We start from the raw sequence: 18,289 nt of genomic DNA, 5'->3' as shown, positions 1-18,289 counted from the left end.
GACGTCTCTTACCTGGATCCAGTCCCACGACGATCCGGTCCAGGAAGCGCGGCGTCTCCTTCAGTTCGGCCACTGGATGTTCGTGCGGCTGCGCGGCTCCGCCTCCTCACCGGTGATTGGCCGCCAGAACTGTAGCTCAGGAAAGGCACACAGGCGGCCAATCACCGGCGAGGGGGCGGAGCCGAGCGGCCCCGCGAAAATTGAGTGCCGGAGCAGCAGGTAAGTGCTCTGTGTAGAGGTGCTGCTGCAACCACATATGCTGGCTGCAGCAGCACCATACGAGAACAGGGTCAGCAAGTCTCAGTGGGAGGAATAGTGCCCCATCATTGGTGTCACTGATACCAATGATGGGGCACTATTCCTTCCACTGATACCAACGATGGGGCACTATTCCTCCCCCCCACTGACACCAATGATGGGGCACTATTCCTCCCCCCCACTGACACCAACGATGGGGCACTATTCCCCCCCCACTGACACCAACGATGGGGCACTATTCCTCCCCCCACTGACACCAATGATGGGGCACTATTCCACCCCTCACTGACACCAATGATGGGACACCATTCCTCCCACTGACACCAATGATGGGGCACTATTCCTCCCACTGACACCAATGATGGGGCACCATTCCTGCCACTGATACCAATGATGGGGCACCATTCCTGCCACTGATACCAATGATGGGGCACCTATTCCTCCCACTGATACCAATGATGGGGCACCTATTCCCCCCACTGATACCAATGATGGGGCACTATTCCTCCCACTGATACCAATGATGGGGCACTATTCCTCCCACTGACACCAATGATGGGGCGCTATTCCTCCCACTGACACCAATGATGGGGCGCTATTCCTCCCACTGGTGTGCATTGGAAGAGGGGTAGTCTTATACGGCGAGTATAGCCCAAACACTACATTTTAGCAGGAAAAGTAGGGGGGTCGTCTTATACGCCGGCAAATACGGTAAATCAAAAAGATACATGATGGAACCAATAGGGAGGGGTAGGGGGTCCATATGCAGAGTTCCCACCCAATTTTTTCCCCCCCATCTATCTTCTCTCTTGGACGGTTTCTTGATTGTGTGCTTCTTTGGCTGTTATTGGTTGTATATTTGTTATCTCGGTTCCATCCCGTGTATCGATTTGTTTGATATTTCAGCACAAGGCATACAGGGTCCTGAGGAAGCCGAGTTCTCCACGAAACGCGTAGCCCGTATAGGTTTCTAACACCCTTCTTTGTATATTTATGGTGTTTTAGCCATTATATATTTGTAATTTTTGGGTCAGCTGATGTCTACTTGTAGACAATACAAAGATTTTGGTTTTGATATTTCAGCACAAGTGTAATTTCTTCCTTCAGGGAGTACAGGGTATTGAAGAGTCGAAACGCGTAGACTATTTCTAACATCCTTTTTGGTATACGCTTGTATAACTATGATTGATATTTTTGTGCTGAAATATAAATCAAAAAGATACATGATGGAACCAATAGGGAGGGGTAGGGGGTTCATATGCAGAGTTCCCGCCCAATTTTTTCCCCCCCATCTATCTTCTCTCTTGGACGGTTTCTTGATTGTGTGCTTCTTTGGCTGTTATTGGTTGTATATTTGTTATCTCGGTTCCATCCCGTGTATCGATTTGTTTGATATTTCAGCACAAGGCATACAGGGTCCTGAGGAAGCCGAGTTCTCCACGAAACGCGTAGCCCGTAGAGATTTCTAACACCCTTCTTGGTATATTTATGGTGTTTTAGCCATTTTTATATATTTGTCATTTTAGGGGCAGCTGATGTCCACTTGTAGACAATACAAAGACATTGGTTTTGATATTTCAGCACAAATGTAATTTCTTCATTCAAGGAGTACTGGGTATTGAAGAATCGAAACGCGTAGACTATTTCTAACATCCTTTTTTTGTATAGGTCTGTATAACTATGATTGATATTCTTGTGCTGAAATAGGAATCAAAGAGATACATGATGGAGCCAAGATAATAGGGAGGGGTTAGGGGGTCCATATGCTGAGTTCCCGCCCAATTTTGTTTCGTCTTTCCGTTCTCTTGGACGGTTTCTTGATTGTGTGCTTCTTTGGTTGGATCTTGTTATCTCGGTTCCATCCTGTGTATCTATTTGATATTTCAGCACAAGTGTAATTTGTTCATTCAAGGAGTACAGGGTATTGAAGAATCGAAACGCGTAGCCCGTATTGATTTCTAACACCCTTCTTTGTATCTCCCTGTATATATTTATGGTGTTTTAGCCGTTTTTATATATTTGTAATTTCAGGGGCAGCGGATGTCCACTTGTAGACAATACAAAGACTTTGGGTATAACCTATGGCTATGTATCCATTGTGGGGGATAGAATGAAAGTCCTCTCATCTCTTTCTGGAATTTTTTCTTCCCTACTGTGACCGGGATAAATGGAAACCATCATGAATGAAGTGGAACTACCCTACGCTTGCTCTTGCCGCAGTGCGGAACTATCTGGTGCCCTCAGGATGGTGTCAAAAGTGCTATGAAACGAGATTTTCTGCCCCGATTGTGCAATTCACAGCCTTGAAGACCATAAATATGAGTAGAAGTCCATTAGGTGGGCACAAGGCCGAAGGTTATCAAAGCTGATAATTCTCTAAATGGTACAAAGTGTCTGGAGGGGCATGGTCAGCGTAGGACACCCCAGAAGTATAGAGCAGTGGGCTGTCCTCCTTGACGGCCATATTGCACACACGTTGGTGCTTCAGAGAAGCAGAATGGGACCTAAAGGTCTTCCCGCATAACCGGCAGAAATACGGGCATTCTCCCGTGTGTGTCCTCAAGTGCTTCACCAAGTCTGACTTCTGTACAAACCCTCTCGCACACTCTTCACACTTGTACGGCCGCTCCCCGCTGTGCGTCCTCGAGTGTTTGACGACCGCCGAGCGGTCGATGAACCGTTTGTCGCAGAAGTCACATTTGTAGGGTTTTTCGCCCGTGTGGGTTCTGATGTGCTTCGCCAGGTCGGAGTTCTGGATGAACCCCTTCTGACAGATGGGGCAGCGGTAAGGCTTGTCGCCGGTGTGCGATCGCATGTGTTTGACCAGAGCTGACCGCTGACTGACCACCTTCCCGCATACGGTACAAGTATGCGGCTGCTGTGCTCTGTGAGTGGCTCTGTGGACCCGGAAAGCGGAGTTGTCGGTGAACGTTTGGTCGCAGTGCGGGCAAGCGTACACCTTCGTCTTTGCGACTGATGCCTTGCGTTCTGCCGAAGATGAGAGGATGCTCTTCAAACTGCTAAGAGGCCTGGCCACCGCAGAACCCACGTGGAGCTTTGGTACCAAACTTCTGGGGTCGTCCTCAGATTCTCCCCAATACGTGATTGGCTGGTGCAGATTTGAGGGAACAGGAAGAGAGCTTCCCTCCATTTCAGTCCCGGGAGCTGTAAGGTGCTTCTGCTGGTGTTTAGCCAAGCTGGACTTCTCAATGAAGCTTCTACCGCAGACACTGCAGCTATACGGGCGTTCGCCCGTGTGCGTGCGATAATGTTTTACGAGATCCGACTTCTGGATGAAGCCTTTTTCGCACACGTTACAGACGTAAGGGCGTTCCCCTGTATGAATACGTAAATGTTTAACGAGCACCGACCGGTGGCCAAAGGTCTTCCCACACTCGCTGCATGGAAACAACCTCTCTCTGCTAATGTCTGCTTTCTCCTTGGACGACGGTAGACCGACCTTCTCATCGTGGCCAACTGTAATGATGGAAATCTCTTCTAAAAAATCGGAGGTCTGCTGTTTTTGGACATTGTGCCCCTTCAGGTGTCTATGAAGGTTTGAGCTGCAGCTAAAGCCCTTTCCGCACTCGCTGCACGAAAAGGGCTGAACTCTGTTGTGGATCCTCCGGTGTTTGGCCAACGAGGACGCCTCGGTAAAGCTCTTGTAACATTCAGGACAATGGAAAGGCTTTTCACCGGAGTGAATCCTTTGGTGCTTCACCAGGTCCGACCTCTGGATGAAACCCTTGTTACACTCCGTACATTGGTATGGCCGAACCCCCGTGTGGGTTCGAAGATGTTTCACCAAATCGGAAGTCTGAAAGAAGCTCTTGGGGCACCTGTCACACAAGTACTGTTTCTCGGCGTTGTGAGTTCGGAGATGTTTTCGAAGGCTGGTTTTGTGGGGGAAGGTTTTGGCGCATTCTGGGCACTGGTGCGGGAGACCCTTCTGCTCAGCGTTGTTCGGGTTAACAGGGTCTACGAGGACAATCTCATGGAAGGCGGTAGCAGCAGGTGGGGTCTCTGTAGAGTGGACCTCGAGGTGCTTGACCAAATCCAAACTTTGCTTGAAGGTTCTTTTACAATGCGGACAGTGGTACGGCCTCTGCACTGCATGAGTTCTGCGATGTTTTGCCAGCGACGAGCCTTCCGTGAACCTTTTATTACATTCCGGGCAGTGATAAGGTTTCTCTCCGCTGTGAATTCTTTGGTGTTTGACCAAGTCGGAGTTTTGGATGAAGCTTTTACTGCACTGGTCACAGGAATAAGGTTTTTGCACCAAGTGAGTCCTCATGTGCTTGTTTAAGGAAGACCGATGGATGAAGGCTTTGTCGCAGATGTTGCACTGGAACGCCCTTTCCCCCGTGTGGCATCTGATGTGTTTAATTATAGCTGACCTCTCTGTGAAGGTCTTATCACAGTGCTGGCACGAGTAAGGGCTCTGTCCATCGTGAGTTCTCCAGTGTTTCTGGAGGTCGCTTTTCTGTTCGAAACTCTTTTGGCACAAGACGCAACAATGGCGTCTCGCTGAATGGTGGCTCTGGCAATGTCTCAAATATGTGGCCTTCTGAATAAAGGTAATGTTGCAGTCTTGGCACCGAAAGAGCTGGTCATTGCAGTGCAACTTTTTATGCTTCAAAAACCTCGACAACTGCATGAAGGACTGACCACACTCGACACATTCGTAAGAGAGGGAAAGCCCATCCGCTGAGCTCTGTTGTCTAAAGTGGACCCTCTGGTGTTTCAGAAGGTCCGACTTCTGTATGAAGCGCTGATTGCACTGAAGACACATAAATGGCCGCTCTCCGTTGTGGCTCCTCTGATGTAATATTAGAGTCGACCTTTGAGTGAAACCTTTCCCGCACTCCGTACACTTGTAGGGTTTATCTTTGCTATGGACCTTCTGGTGTTTGGATAAAGCCGACCTTTCGGTGAAGGTCTTCTGGCAAAGCGCGCACCGATAGGGACGTTCCCCCGTGTGCGTCCGAAGATGTTTCACCAGGTCTGACCTCTGAATGAAGCCTTTGTGGCACTCCTGGCACCGGAAAGGCCGCTCTCCAGAGTGGGTCCACATATGCTTCTTCAGGTCAGAGTTCTGGATAAAGGCCTTCTCACACTGCGGACACTGGAAGGATCTCTGCCTCGAGTGCACCTGTTGGTGCCGAACAAATGACGTCCGATGCCTGAAAGACTTTCCGCAACGAGCGCAACTGAAAGGAGAATCTTTTGGGTGAATTTCTTCTTGCTTGCACTTGGTAGGTTCTGCTCTGCTCCGCGCATTGTTGGAGACCTTTTTATGAACTTCCATATGTCTAAGGAGGACGGTTTTGGAGGTGAAGCTTTTCGGACACTCAGCGCAGCGGTAAGGGCGGTCGCCGCTGTGCGTCCTCTTGTGTTTCATCAAAGAGGAACTTTCCGCAAACCGTTTATCGCAAATGGAGCAGCTGTAAGGTTTTTCCCCTGTGTGGGTACGATGGTGTTTCACCAGGTCCGAGTTCTGAATGAAGGACTTGCCGCAGACGGTACATGGATAAGGCCTGTGCCCGGTGTGTGTCCTGAGATGCTTCGTTAAGGTGGACCTCTGAGTGTACGTTTTATGGCACAGTGGGCACTTGTAAGGCCTATTCATATTAGGAGCCCGCTGGTGGCTGAGCAGAGAGGACTGCCCCTGAGGAGGCTGGGTATTCTTGTGTTTCAGCAGGTCGGTGTTCTGTGTAGAGTTACATAGAGAGCTCCATTGGGGTCTCTTCATCTTGCAGCAACTTTGATGCCTCTCAACTGTTTGGTAGCAGCTGAAGTTTTTCCCGCAGTGACAACAGATATGAGGTTTTTCTTCGGGGGTCACATCATATGAGATGTTAAGAAGAGGGAATTCCGGCATCTCCTCTTCCACCTTTATTCCCGACGGCAGGAGGTCACCGGCCAGATCTTCACCATGAAGCATTTCCCCAAGACCCAGATGATCACATCCATCTCCGGCTTCTCTCTTAAGAGGTCCATCTGTCAGGAGAGATATGGAAAGGAGAATTGTTATCCACGAACATGAAGGCCACAAAATAAAGATCTAAAAACAAAAATTTTAGTTTTTTTCCCCATTTTGAAAACAGAAGCGAATAGTTACCCCTGTCAGATGTTTTTTTGCCATCTAAGTTCTAATGAGGGAATTTGACTTCGCTTCCCGTCCTATATGCACAACAGGAAGTGAGAGGAAACATCTCCATAGTGAAGGAGTTGTCCTCTAAGATAACTGCCACCAGCAAAGGTGTCCTCTAAGATAACTGCCACCAGCAAAGGTGTCCTCTAAGATAACTGCCACCAGCAAAGGTGTCCTCTAAGATAACTGCCACCAGCAAAGGTGTCCTCTAAGATAACTGCCACCAGAACAGGTGTCCTCTAAGATAACTACCACCAGAACAAGTGTCCTCTAAGATAACTGCCACCAGAACAAGTGTCCTCTAAGATAACTGCCACCAGCAAAGGTGTCCTCTAAGATAACTGCCACCAGAACAGGTGTCCTCTAAGATAACTGCCACCAGAACAGGTGTCCTCTAAGATAACTGCCACCAGAACAGGTGTCCCTAAGATAACTGCCACCAGAACAAGTGTCCTCTAAGATAACTGCCACCAGAACAGGTGTCTTCTAAGATAACTGCCACCAGAACAGGTGTCCTCTAAGATAACTGCCACCAGAACAGGTGTCCTCTAAGATAACTGCCACCAGAACAGGTGTCCTCTAAGATAACTGCCACCAGAACAGGTGTCCTCTAAGATAACTGCCACCAGAACAGGTGTCCTCTAAGATAACTGCCACCAGAACAGGTGTCCTCTAAGATAACTGCCACCAGAACAGGTGTCCCTAAGATAACTGCCACCAGAACAAGTGTCCTCTAAGATAACTGCCACCAGAACAGGTGTCTTCTAAGATAACTGCCACCAGAACAGGTGTCCTCTAAGATAACTGCCACCAGAACAGGTGTCCTCTAAGATAACTGCCACCAGCAAAGGTGTCCTCTAAGATAACTGCCACCAGCAAAGGTGTCCTCTAAGATAACTGCCACCAGCAAAGGTGTCCTCTAAGATAACTGCCACCAGCAAAGGTGTCCTCTAAGATAACTGCCACCAGCAAAGGTGTCCTCTAAGATAACTGCCACCAGCAAAGGTGTCCTCTAAGATAACTGCCACCAGCAAAGGTGTCCTCTAAGATAACTGCCACCAGCAAAGGTGTCCTCTAAGATAACTGCCACCAGCAAAGGTGTCCTCTAAGATAACTGCCACCAGCAAAGGTGTCCTCTAAGATAACTGCCACCAGAACAGGTGTCCTCTAAGATAACTGCCACCAGAACAGGTGTCCTCTGAGATAACTGCCACCAGAACAGGTGTCCTCTAAGATAACTGCCACCAGAACAGGTGTCCTCTAAGATAACTGCCACCAGAACAAGTGTCCTCTAAGATAACTGCCACCAGAACAGGTGTCCTCTAAGATAACTGCCACCAGAACAAGTGTCCTCTAAGATAACTGCCACCAGAACAAGTGTCCTCTACGATAACTGCCACCAGCAAAGGTGTCCTCTAAGATAACTGCCACCAGCAAAGGTGTCCTCTAAGATAACTGCCACCAGAACAGGTGTCCTCTAAGATAACTGCCACCAGAACAAGTGTCCTCTACGATAACTGCCACCAGAAAAGGTGTCCCCATAGGAAGAGTTCCACTTTTTATCCTGGTGACAAATCAAAATTTTGTATTTCCCACCACTTTCTGTTTCAGGTCACCAGGACAAAGAGGGTGAAATCTCCCCCAGCCGAGACAGACGGCAAAATAAACCCGCCAGAGGTTCTAACCCTACCAACACTACAAATGAAGGATTTTTGTACTCATCCTGAAAACCGTTTATTTGGAGTCCATTGAAGGAGACAGGAATTCAGATACTGTTGGGTTACACTGCTACCTACAGGAGCATCGGACACTAGCAAACAAAAAAAATTGTAGGCCGGCCCAGGATAATCTCTCCTCTGCTAAGCAGGCCTCGGTTTGCAGCAAGCAGCACCAAGAGTATGAATCCAACATAGAGGGGTGGGACATGTGTGGACCTCAATGGACTCCAATAAACAAATTTTAGGGTTAATACAAAAATCTCATTTTCTTCCTCATATATTGAGGGACACAGAAGTCCAGATATTGTCATGTTGTCTAAAAGCAGCTCAATGGAAGGGTAAGTCAGCAACAACCACTAACAGGTGAAGAAGAATGAAGAAGGAGGAGGAAAGGAGGAAGAGGAAGGAGGAAAGAAGGAGGAAGGAGGGAGGGAGGGAGGAAGGAGGAAAGAAGGAGGAAAGAAGGAGTGAGGGAGGGAGGAAGGAGGAAAGAAGGAGGGAGGGAGGGAGGAAGGAGGAAAGAAGGAGGGAGGGAGGGAGGAAGGAGGAAAGAAGGAGGAAGGGAGGAAGGAGAAAGGGAGGAAGGAGGAAGGGAGGAAGGAGGAAGGGAGGAAGGAGGAAGGGAGGAAGGAGGAAGGGAGGAGGAAAGAAGGAGGGAGGGAGGAAGGAGGGAGGGAGGAAGGAGGGAGGGAGGAAGGAGGAAGGGAGGAAGGAGGAAGGGAGGAAGGAGGAAGGGAGGAAGGAGGAAGGGAGGAAGGAGGAAGGAAGGAAGAGGAAGGAAGGAAGGAAGGAAGAAAGGAGAAGGAAGAAAGGAGAAGGAAGAAAGGAGAAGGAAGAAAGGAGAAGGAAGGAAGGAAGGAGAAGGAAGGAAGGAGAAGGAAGGAAGGAGAAGGAAGGAAGGAGAAGGAAGGAAGGAAGGAGAAGGAAGGAAGGAGAAGGAAGGAAGGAAAGGAGGGAAGGGAAGGAGGGAAGGGAAGGAGAAGGAAGAAACGAAGGAGAAGGAAGAAACGAAGGAGAAGGAAGAAACGAAGGAGAAGGAAGAAACGAAGGAGAAGGAAGAAACGAAGGAGAAGGAAGAAACGAAGGAGAAGGAAGAAACGAAGGAGAAGGAAAAAGGGAAAATAGGAGGAGGAAAAAAGCAGTGGCTTAATGGTTAGCACATCTGCCTTGTAGTAAGTGGGTTATGGGTTCGATTCCCGACCATGGTATCTCCTGCATGGAGTTTGCATGTTCTCCCTGTGCTTGCGTGGGTTTCCTCCAGGTACTCCGGTTTCCTTCCACACTCCAAAGACATGCTGGGAGGTGAATTGATTCCTGTCCAAATTGGCCCTAATATGTGTATGTATGAATGTACGTTAGGGACTTTAGACTGTACGCCCCTCGGGGGCGGGGACTGATGTGAATGTACAATATATATATATAATGTAAAGCGCTGTGTAAATTGACAGCGCTATATAAGTACCTGAAATAAATGAGGAAAGAAGGAAGGAAGGAAGAAGTTACCAAAGGAGGCCGAGCCCCCTTTCAGACAGGGTAACCTGCCAACATGGCCAGAGGGGGGACATAAAAACAAATTAGAAGCTCATGACTGACATGGAGAAAGCCACCTCCAGAATGGCTCCACGTGGAAGAGAACACTAAAAACCGTGAGTAAGCAAGAAGCTCATCGACCAGAACACACCAAAAACAGGTGGAACAGCTAATTGAACTAATTGCTATATAGAGAAAAAAGACCTACAACCTGATGTGGTCAACAAGGAACAGACCTAGCAAGTAAAAACAGGTTCTGCTGAGAAGACCGGCCAATCTATGGGGAAAGGCCCTTCCTTAAGCCTTTCCACCCTTGACCTACTAGGATCAAGGGAGGAGAACTCTGTCTCTAAAGAGAAAGTCTGGTCAACTTAGACCTACCAGGGAATCCCCGAAATCACAGCAACCTACAACAGTGTGGTGACTCCTAGAAGTGCCAGAGAACTTAGCAGTTTCAATCCCATGAAGTCATCATAGCTAAAAGGAGTAGAGCACATGGAAGCACCCCCAGCAGGAGTAGGCAGTGGAATAGAGGTAGACCTCAGTCTCAGACTGGCAAGATGGGAACAACCAGATGAATCTAACTTCTTCCTCTAGTTCAGCGGTTCTCAACCTGGGGGTCGCAACCCCTTTGGGGGTCGAACGACCATTTCACAGGGGTCGCCTAAGACCATCGGAAAACACATATTTCCGATGGTCTTAGGAACCCAGACACCGCTCCTGTCTCCGGTGATGTGTGGGCGGGATGATATGCTGCCCCTGTCACCGCCTCCTCGCCGCTGATTGGCCACCGGAACTGTAGCTCAGGAGAGGCACACAGGCGGCCAATCACCGGCGAGGAGGTGGAGCTTGGAGAGGAGGAGCCGAGCGGCAGCGCGCGTAGATCGAAGAAGATCGAGGGAGCTGCAGGAACGAGTGAAGAGAGAGGCCAGAGAAGGAAGACAGCTGACAGGGAAGTGCAAATTTTGCTGCTGCAGCCAGGTATGCAGGTTGTAGATGGGAGAGGGAGAGAGCGAGCCCAGGCTGGAGCAGGAGTCAGCAAGGTAAGTATCATTGGTGTCAGTGGGAGGGATAGTGCCCCATCATTTGTGTCACTAATACCAACGATGGGGCACTATTCCTCCCCCCACTGACACCAACGATGGGGCACTATTCCTCCCACTGACACCAACGATGGGGCACTATTCCTCCCACTGACACCAACGATGGGGCACTATTCCTCCCACTGACACCAATGATGGGGCACTATTCCTCCCACTGACACCAATGATGGGGCACTATTCCTCCCACTGACACCAATGATGGGGCACTATTCCTCTTACTGAAACCAATGATGGGGCACTATTCCTCCCACTGACACCAATGATGGGGCACTATTCCTCCCACTGACACCAATGATGGGGCACTATTCCTCCCACTGATACCAATGATGGGGCACTATTCCTCCCACTGATACCAATGATGGGGCACTATTCCTCCCACTGACACCAACGATGGGGCACTATTCCTCCTCCCACTGACACCAACGATGGGGCACTATTCCTCCCCCCACTGACACCAACGATGAGACACTATTCCTCCCCTCACTGACATCAACGATGGGGCACTATTCCTCCCCCCACTGACACCAACGATGGGGCACTATTCCTCCCCCCACTGACACCAACGATGGGGCACTATTCCTCCCCTCACTGACACCAACGATGGGGCACTATTCCTCCCCCCACCGACACCAACGATTGGGCACTATTCCTCCCCCCACTGACACCAACGATGGGGCACTATTCCTCCCACTGACACCAACGATGGGGCACTATTCCTCCCCCCACTGACACCAACGATGGGGCACTATTCCTCCCCCCACTGACACCCACGATGGGGCACTATTCCTCCCCCCACTGACACCCACGATGGGGCACTATTCCTCCCACTGACACCAATGATGGGGCACTATTCCTCCCACTGATGCCAATGATGGGGCACTATTCCTCCCACTGACGCCAATGATGGGGCACTATTCCTCCCACTGATACCAACGATGGGACACTATTCCTCCCACTGACACCAATGATGGGACACTATTCCTCCCACTGACACCAATGATGGGACGCTATTCCTCCCACTGACACCAATGATGGGGCGCTATTCCTCCCACTGATACCAACGATGGGACACTATTCCTCCCACTGATACCAATGATGGGGCGCTATTCCTCCCACTGACACCAATGATGGGGTGCTATTCCTCCCACTGATACCAATGATGGGACACTATTCATCCCACTGATACCAATGATGGGGCACTATTCCTCCCACTGACACCAATGATGGGACACTATTCATCCCACTGATACCAATGATGGGACACTATTCATCCCACTGACATCAGTGATGGGGCGCTAGTCCTCCCACTGACACCAATGATGGGGCACTATTCCCCCCACTGATATCAACGATGGGACACTATTCATCCCACTGACATCAGTGATGGGGCACTATTCCTCCCACTGACACCAATGATGGGGCACTATTCCTCCCACTGACACCAATGATGGGGCACTATTCCCCCCACTGATATCAACGATGGGACACTATTCCTCCCACTGACACCAATGATGGGGCACTATTCCTCCCACTGACACCAATGATGGGGCACTATTCCTCCCACTGACACCAATGATGGGGCACTATTCCTCCCACTGACACCAATGATGGGGCACTATTCCTCCCACTGACACCAATGATGGGGCACTATTCCTCCCACTGATACCAACGATGGGGCACTATTCCTCCCACTGACACCAATGATGGGGCACTATTCCTCCCACTGCAAAATTACAGTTATGAAGTAGCAACGAAAATAATTTTATGGTTGGGGGTCACCACAACATGAGGAACTGTATTAAGGGGTCGCGGCATTAGAAAGGTTGAGAACCACTGCTCTAGGTGTCTCTGGGCAACCCCAGAGAGATCCTGCTAAAGCAGAACCTAACTTTCTCTAATCTCAATCCATAGGTCTACAATATTTCTGATCCCCCCAGATCCAGCAAAGAGAGTCAATGTTCATGGGGCGAGGGAGAGGAATCAGGGAAGAACATTTGCCTTGTTGAAGGAAAACCCAGGAATAGGGTTTAAAGGATCTTCTTTTTGAGGCTGTAAATCAGCCAAGGAAGAAGAACCTAAACCCAGGTGGACTGATCCCCCAAATCATAAGGCATTCCCTGTTCCTGTCAGCAGACTAGTGTGTTCTGCCTACGGACAATCTGGGGAGGCACTGGGTCCTCCAACAGAGAACTTCACCTGCCACACAGAGTCTGAGACCCACCTAGGTGCATGAATCCCTCCCCCATAATCCGAGGCTACCTGATGAGAGGAACCAATTTCCAAAAGACTGTGCTTAAAGTGGTCAATGCGAGTGAATCTGAAACTCCTAGAAACATCCAGTGCAGAATCCAGAGTACTTTTCCAGCCACAGGAAGGACTCACATTCCTTCTTGGTGGTAAAGACACAACCAACACCTAGAAGGCATCCAAAACATGAAACCTGCCTGAGAGGTGGGATCCAATGACGCAGAAGGAACCACCAGTTCTGGAAGCTGAAAAAGAATCCACAAAGATAATTCTCCAGTGAGAGACACCCGATGGACATGGGCAGAAGAATCATTACCAGCCACGCAATAAAGAGGCTGAATGACCACACCAGTGACCATCTGGTCCATACAAGCAGACTCAGACTGCTCAGAAACGTGGTATGCAACAGCAAAGAAGGCAGTCAAAGTAGACTGAGAACAGTTGGGAGAAAAGGAGACATCTCTGAGATGAGGGTCCTCCAAAGCTTCTGCAAAGGTGGAGAGAGGGGGAACTCTGTCTGATGACAAGAGGCCTGAAGGTAAACACGCTGTGGACCTTTACAGCAAGGATCAATGTTGGGTACCCTTGCCTACAGGTGACAGTTTCCAACTCTGAAACCTGATCTGGCTGGATCTTGCAGGCATTAAGCCCTTCTGGGAGGTGTTGTCCACTAAGACTCATAACACCTAGTCACATCGCCAGAAGCCATCTGATGATCCTACAGTGGGCTGCCAGGAAAAGGCACTTGGCTGAACACAAGGGTCAAAGTTCTTAGAAGCATTAGGTGTGCCTGCCTGACAAGGAGGACTCAGATTCGTATTCGGGTGAGGAAACGTCAAAGCTATGCCCTAGTGACCTAGTAAGTCAGAGGGTCCCTTTGGAGAAGGTGAACACTGAGGGGTACTAGGTACCACAGAGAGCCTTTCGTGCCCAAAGGCCAGGGGGTCTGGAAGAGAGTAGTAACCCAGATGAGAGAACTTCTACAAAGATGGAGCTGATACAAGAACAGGGTCCGGGGGTAAAATAAACCCAAGGTGACCAGAAAAGGTGCATCAATCTAGACAAGCTAGGAGAGAGCAGCCGAAGAGAGTGCCAGAAGAGGCAAAGGATTACCTGTGAATCCTCTCTACCTGAGTGCATGAAGAGCAAAATTACTCAAGAACCCACCAAGATTCAAAAATCAGTCCCCTTGTAGACCTAGGGGTCCATCATGCAGAAGGTTCTCCATGGGGTTCAGTAGGTTTTTGACTTGTAGCCTTGTGAGCCGAGAGCCAGGTCCTAGGAGTCCACAAGCACCTACTGCAGGAGTAGATGAAGGATAAGGGTGGGACTGAGCCAACCTCTCCTTGGACCTCTTACTTCAAAGCAGGTGCATGCTCTGGCCTCCCGTGAAATCCTTGATCATGGTATCAGCTGTAAGTCTGAAGACACAATGGGGGAGATTTACTAAAACTGGAGCACTCAGAATCTGGTGCAGCCATGAATGGGAGCCAATCAGCTTCGAACGTCAGCTTGTTCAATTAGGTTTTGGCAATAAAACCTGGAAGCTGATTGGTTTCTATTGCCCCTCCCCTGCCCCTCTCTACCAGAACTGGGGGGGGGTCACATGAGTTGAGTGAGGGAGAGAAACGATGGAATACAGTGAGTGTGCTTGCTTTGGAAGAACAAACCACCGACATTTCAGAATGGCACGCCTCCCTAAACCACCATTTACTATATTCCCTCCCAAAACCGAACAGTTCCAACTCGCTCTTAGGTGGGGCCCGGGGCCCCTTCTGGGTGCTGCCATTCCACATTAGAAAAGAGGTGTAGTGGAAAGGTCTTTGGAGCTCTGAAAGACCCAAATGCTGAAGACAACAGACTGCTCCTCCAAATGCAAAGTAGCGCTTACTGCATCAAGGAGAGCCGCCATCACCTCTCTGAGGGGACAGCAGGAGAAGGTGGTGCCTCCGGAGTCAGGGAGGGTCCCTGGTTTAAGGTCCCGGAAAGATCCAAGATTGGGAGCGCCCTTAGAGCCTCTGCGATTGGTATCCACCAGGAATTGGGGGATTTTGGCCACGTCTTGTGTGAATGGAGTAAGGGACTCTGCCTCTCCTGATGGAGCCAAGAGACTCTCCGACGGGGCAGACCCGACAGCCAGAGGGTCGCCGGACCCTCCGACGGGGAAGACCCCGACAACCAGAGGGTCGCCGGACCCTCCGACGGGGAAACCCCGACAACCAGAGGGTCGCCGGACCCTCCGACGGGGAAACCCCGTCAACCAGAGGGTCGCCGGACCCTCCGACGGGGAAACCCCGACAACCAGAGGGTCGCCGGACCCTCCGACGGGGAAACCCCGACAACCAGAGGGTCGCCGGACCCTCCGACGGGGAAACCCCGTCAACCAGAGGGTCGCCGGACCCTCCGACGGGGAAACCCCGACAACCAGAGGGTCGCCGGACCCTCCGACGGGGAAACCCCGACAACCAGAGGGTCGCCGGACCCTCCGACGGGGAAACCCCGACAACCAGAGGGTCGCCGGACCCTCCGGCGGGGAAACCCCGACAACCAGAGGGTCGCCGGACCCTCCGGCGGGGAAACCCCGACAACCACAGGGTCGCCGGACCCTCCGACGGGGAAACCTCGACAACCAGAGGGTCGCCGGACCCTCCAACGGGGAAACCCCGACAACCAGAGGGTCGCCGGACCCTCCGACGGGGAAACCCCGACAACCAGAGGGTCGCCGGACTCTCCGATGGGGAAACCCCGACAACCAGAGGGTCGCCGAACTCTCCGATGGGGAAGACCCAACAACCAGAGGGTCGCTGGACTGTCTGATGGAGAAACCCAACAACCAGAGGGTCGCTGGACCCTCCGACGGGGAAGACCCGACAACCAGAGGGTCGCCGGACCCTCCGACGGGGAAGACCCGACAACCAGAGGGTCGCCGGACCCTCCGACGGGGAAGACCCGACAACCAGAGGGTCGCCGGACCTTCCGATGGGGAAGACCCAACAACCAGAGGGTCGCCGGACCTTCCGATGGAGAAACCCCGACAACCAGAGGGTCGCTGGACTCTCCGATGGAGAAACCCCGACAACCAGAGGGTCGCCGGACTCTCCGATGGGGAAACCCCGACAACCAGAGGGTCGCCGAACTCTCCGACGGGGAAGACCCGACAACCAGAGGGTCGCCGGACTCTCCGACGGGGAAGACCCGACAACCAGAGGGTCGCCGGACTCTCCGACGGGGAAGACCCGACAACCAGAGGGTCGCTGGACCCTCTGATGGGGAAGACCCGACAACCAGAGGGTCGCCGGACCCCCTAATGGGGAAGACCCAACAACCAGAGGGTCGCCGGGCTCTCCGATGGGGCAGACCCAACAACCAGAGGGTCACTGGATTCCAGATGTGTGTTCCCGAAGGCTGGATTCACACTGGAGCGTAGCACTTTTCGCACGTTTTGACGCATAATTTTTGCGCGTTTTCATACAGCGTCAATTAGCCAATAGACAAATATTTTATATGTCGCATCATTTGTTGTTAGGTGGTTTTTTTTTTGTAAAGCTTCCATCAAGATTTTATTTCTTTTTCTATTTATTTCAGGTCCTTCTATAGCGCCATTAATTTACTCAGCACTTTACATATATATTGTTCATTCGCATCAGTCCCCGCCCCCGAGGAGCGCACAATCTAAGGTCCCTAACTCACATTCATACATACACATATTAGGGACAATTTAGACAGGAGCCACCTACCAGCATGTCTTTGGAGTGTGGGAGGAAACCGGAGTACCCGGAGGAAACCCACACAGGCCCAAGGAGAACATGCAAACTCCAGGCAGGTGTTGCTGTGGTTGGGATTCGAACCAACGACCCGAGTACTTCCAGGCGGCACTGCTAACCATTTAGCCACTTTTTTTTTTTGTTAGGGTATTAATAATAATAATACTAATAAATGAAAAAATAAAAATGTAAAATAAACACACAAACAAGAAAAATAAAATTCTTAAATAAATATGTAATAATAAATAACCCCCAACCTTAACTCCCGAACCCTGAAAATAAAAAAAAAAAATACAAATTTATTTATAGATAAATGACCCGAGTACTGCTAACCATTTAGCCACTTTTTTTTTGTTAGGGTATTAATAATAATAATACTAATAAATGAAAAAAAAATGTACAATAAATACATAAATAAGTAAAAAAAACAAATAGATATGTAATAATAAATAATTAACCCTTAACCTTAATATATATATATATATATATATATATATATTTTTTTTTTTTTTTTTTAAATTATTAACAATGATAATAAAATAATAAACACCCAAACATTTTTATAATTATTATAATAGAATAATTATAAAATGTATTATAAATAAATGACCCAAGTACTGCCAGGTGGCAGCGCTAACCATTTAGCCACTTTTTTTTGTTAGGGTATTATTAATAATAATATTAATTATAATAATAATACTAATAAATGAAAAACAAAATGTAATAATAAATAATTAACCCCTAACCTTAACTCCCTAACCCTGAAAAAAATATTTTTTTTAATATATATATATATATATATATATATATATATATATATATATTTATTTATTTTTATTTTTTTTTTTAATTATTAACAATAATAAAATAATAAACACCCAAACATTTTATAACTATTATAATAGAATAAATGTAAAATAAACAAATAAAAATAACCATTAATAAAATTAATATATATTAATTAAACCTAACTTAAAAAAAAAAATATTATTACAGTATTATTAATAATAAAGTATTTTTTAAGGGTTAGGGAGTTCATTATTATATATTTATGATTATTTATAATTATTTGTGTATTTTATTTTACACTTATTAATAATTTTATTGGGGTTTTAATAATTTTATATTTGTTTTTAGAGTGTGAGAGTTCGGGGTTATTACATATTAATTTTATTTATTATAAATCATTTTTATTTGGGTGTTTATTTTTATTTGGGTGTTAAAAAATGTACAATACATAAATAAGTAAAAAAAACAAATAGACATGTAATAATAAATAATTAACCCTTAACCTTAATATATATATATATATATATATTTTTTTTTTTTTTTTTTTTTTTAATTATTAACAATGATAATAAAATAATAAACACCCAAACATTTTTATAATTATTATAATAGAATAATTATAAAATGTATTATAAATAAATGACCCAAGTACTGCCAGGTGGCAGCGCTAACCATTTAGCCACTTTTTTTTGTTAGGGTATTATTAATAATAATATTAATAATAAT

General features: G+C 48.2%; 1 protein-coding gene across 1 annotated transcript in view; it reads right to left on the bottom strand.

Annotated features, from left to right (window-relative positions):
* Positions 1 to 412: 412 nt before the first annotated feature.
* LOC149428704 (uncharacterized) overlaps positions 413 to 18,289 on the bottom strand; it is a 33,606-nt gene continuing 15,729 nt past the window's right edge. The window contains exon 3 of the mRNA XM_089667098.1: positions 413 to 6,258. Coding sequence (XP_089523224.1) covers positions 2,618 to 6,258 — 3,641 coding nt within the window. The 3' untranslated portion in view covers positions 413 to 2,617. The remainder of the gene's footprint in view (positions 6,259 to 18,289) is intronic.

The sequence above is a fragment of the Staurois parvus genome, unplaced genomic scaffold (assembly GCF_062004578.1).
Source record: "Staurois parvus isolate SC_StPar_1 unplaced genomic scaffold, SC_StPar_1.0 ptg003022l, whole genome shotgun sequence".
Classification (NCBI taxonomy): domain Eukaryota; kingdom Metazoa; phylum Chordata; class Amphibia; order Anura; family Ranidae; genus Staurois; species Staurois parvus.
This window is presented reverse-complemented; position numbering and strand designations above follow the sequence as displayed.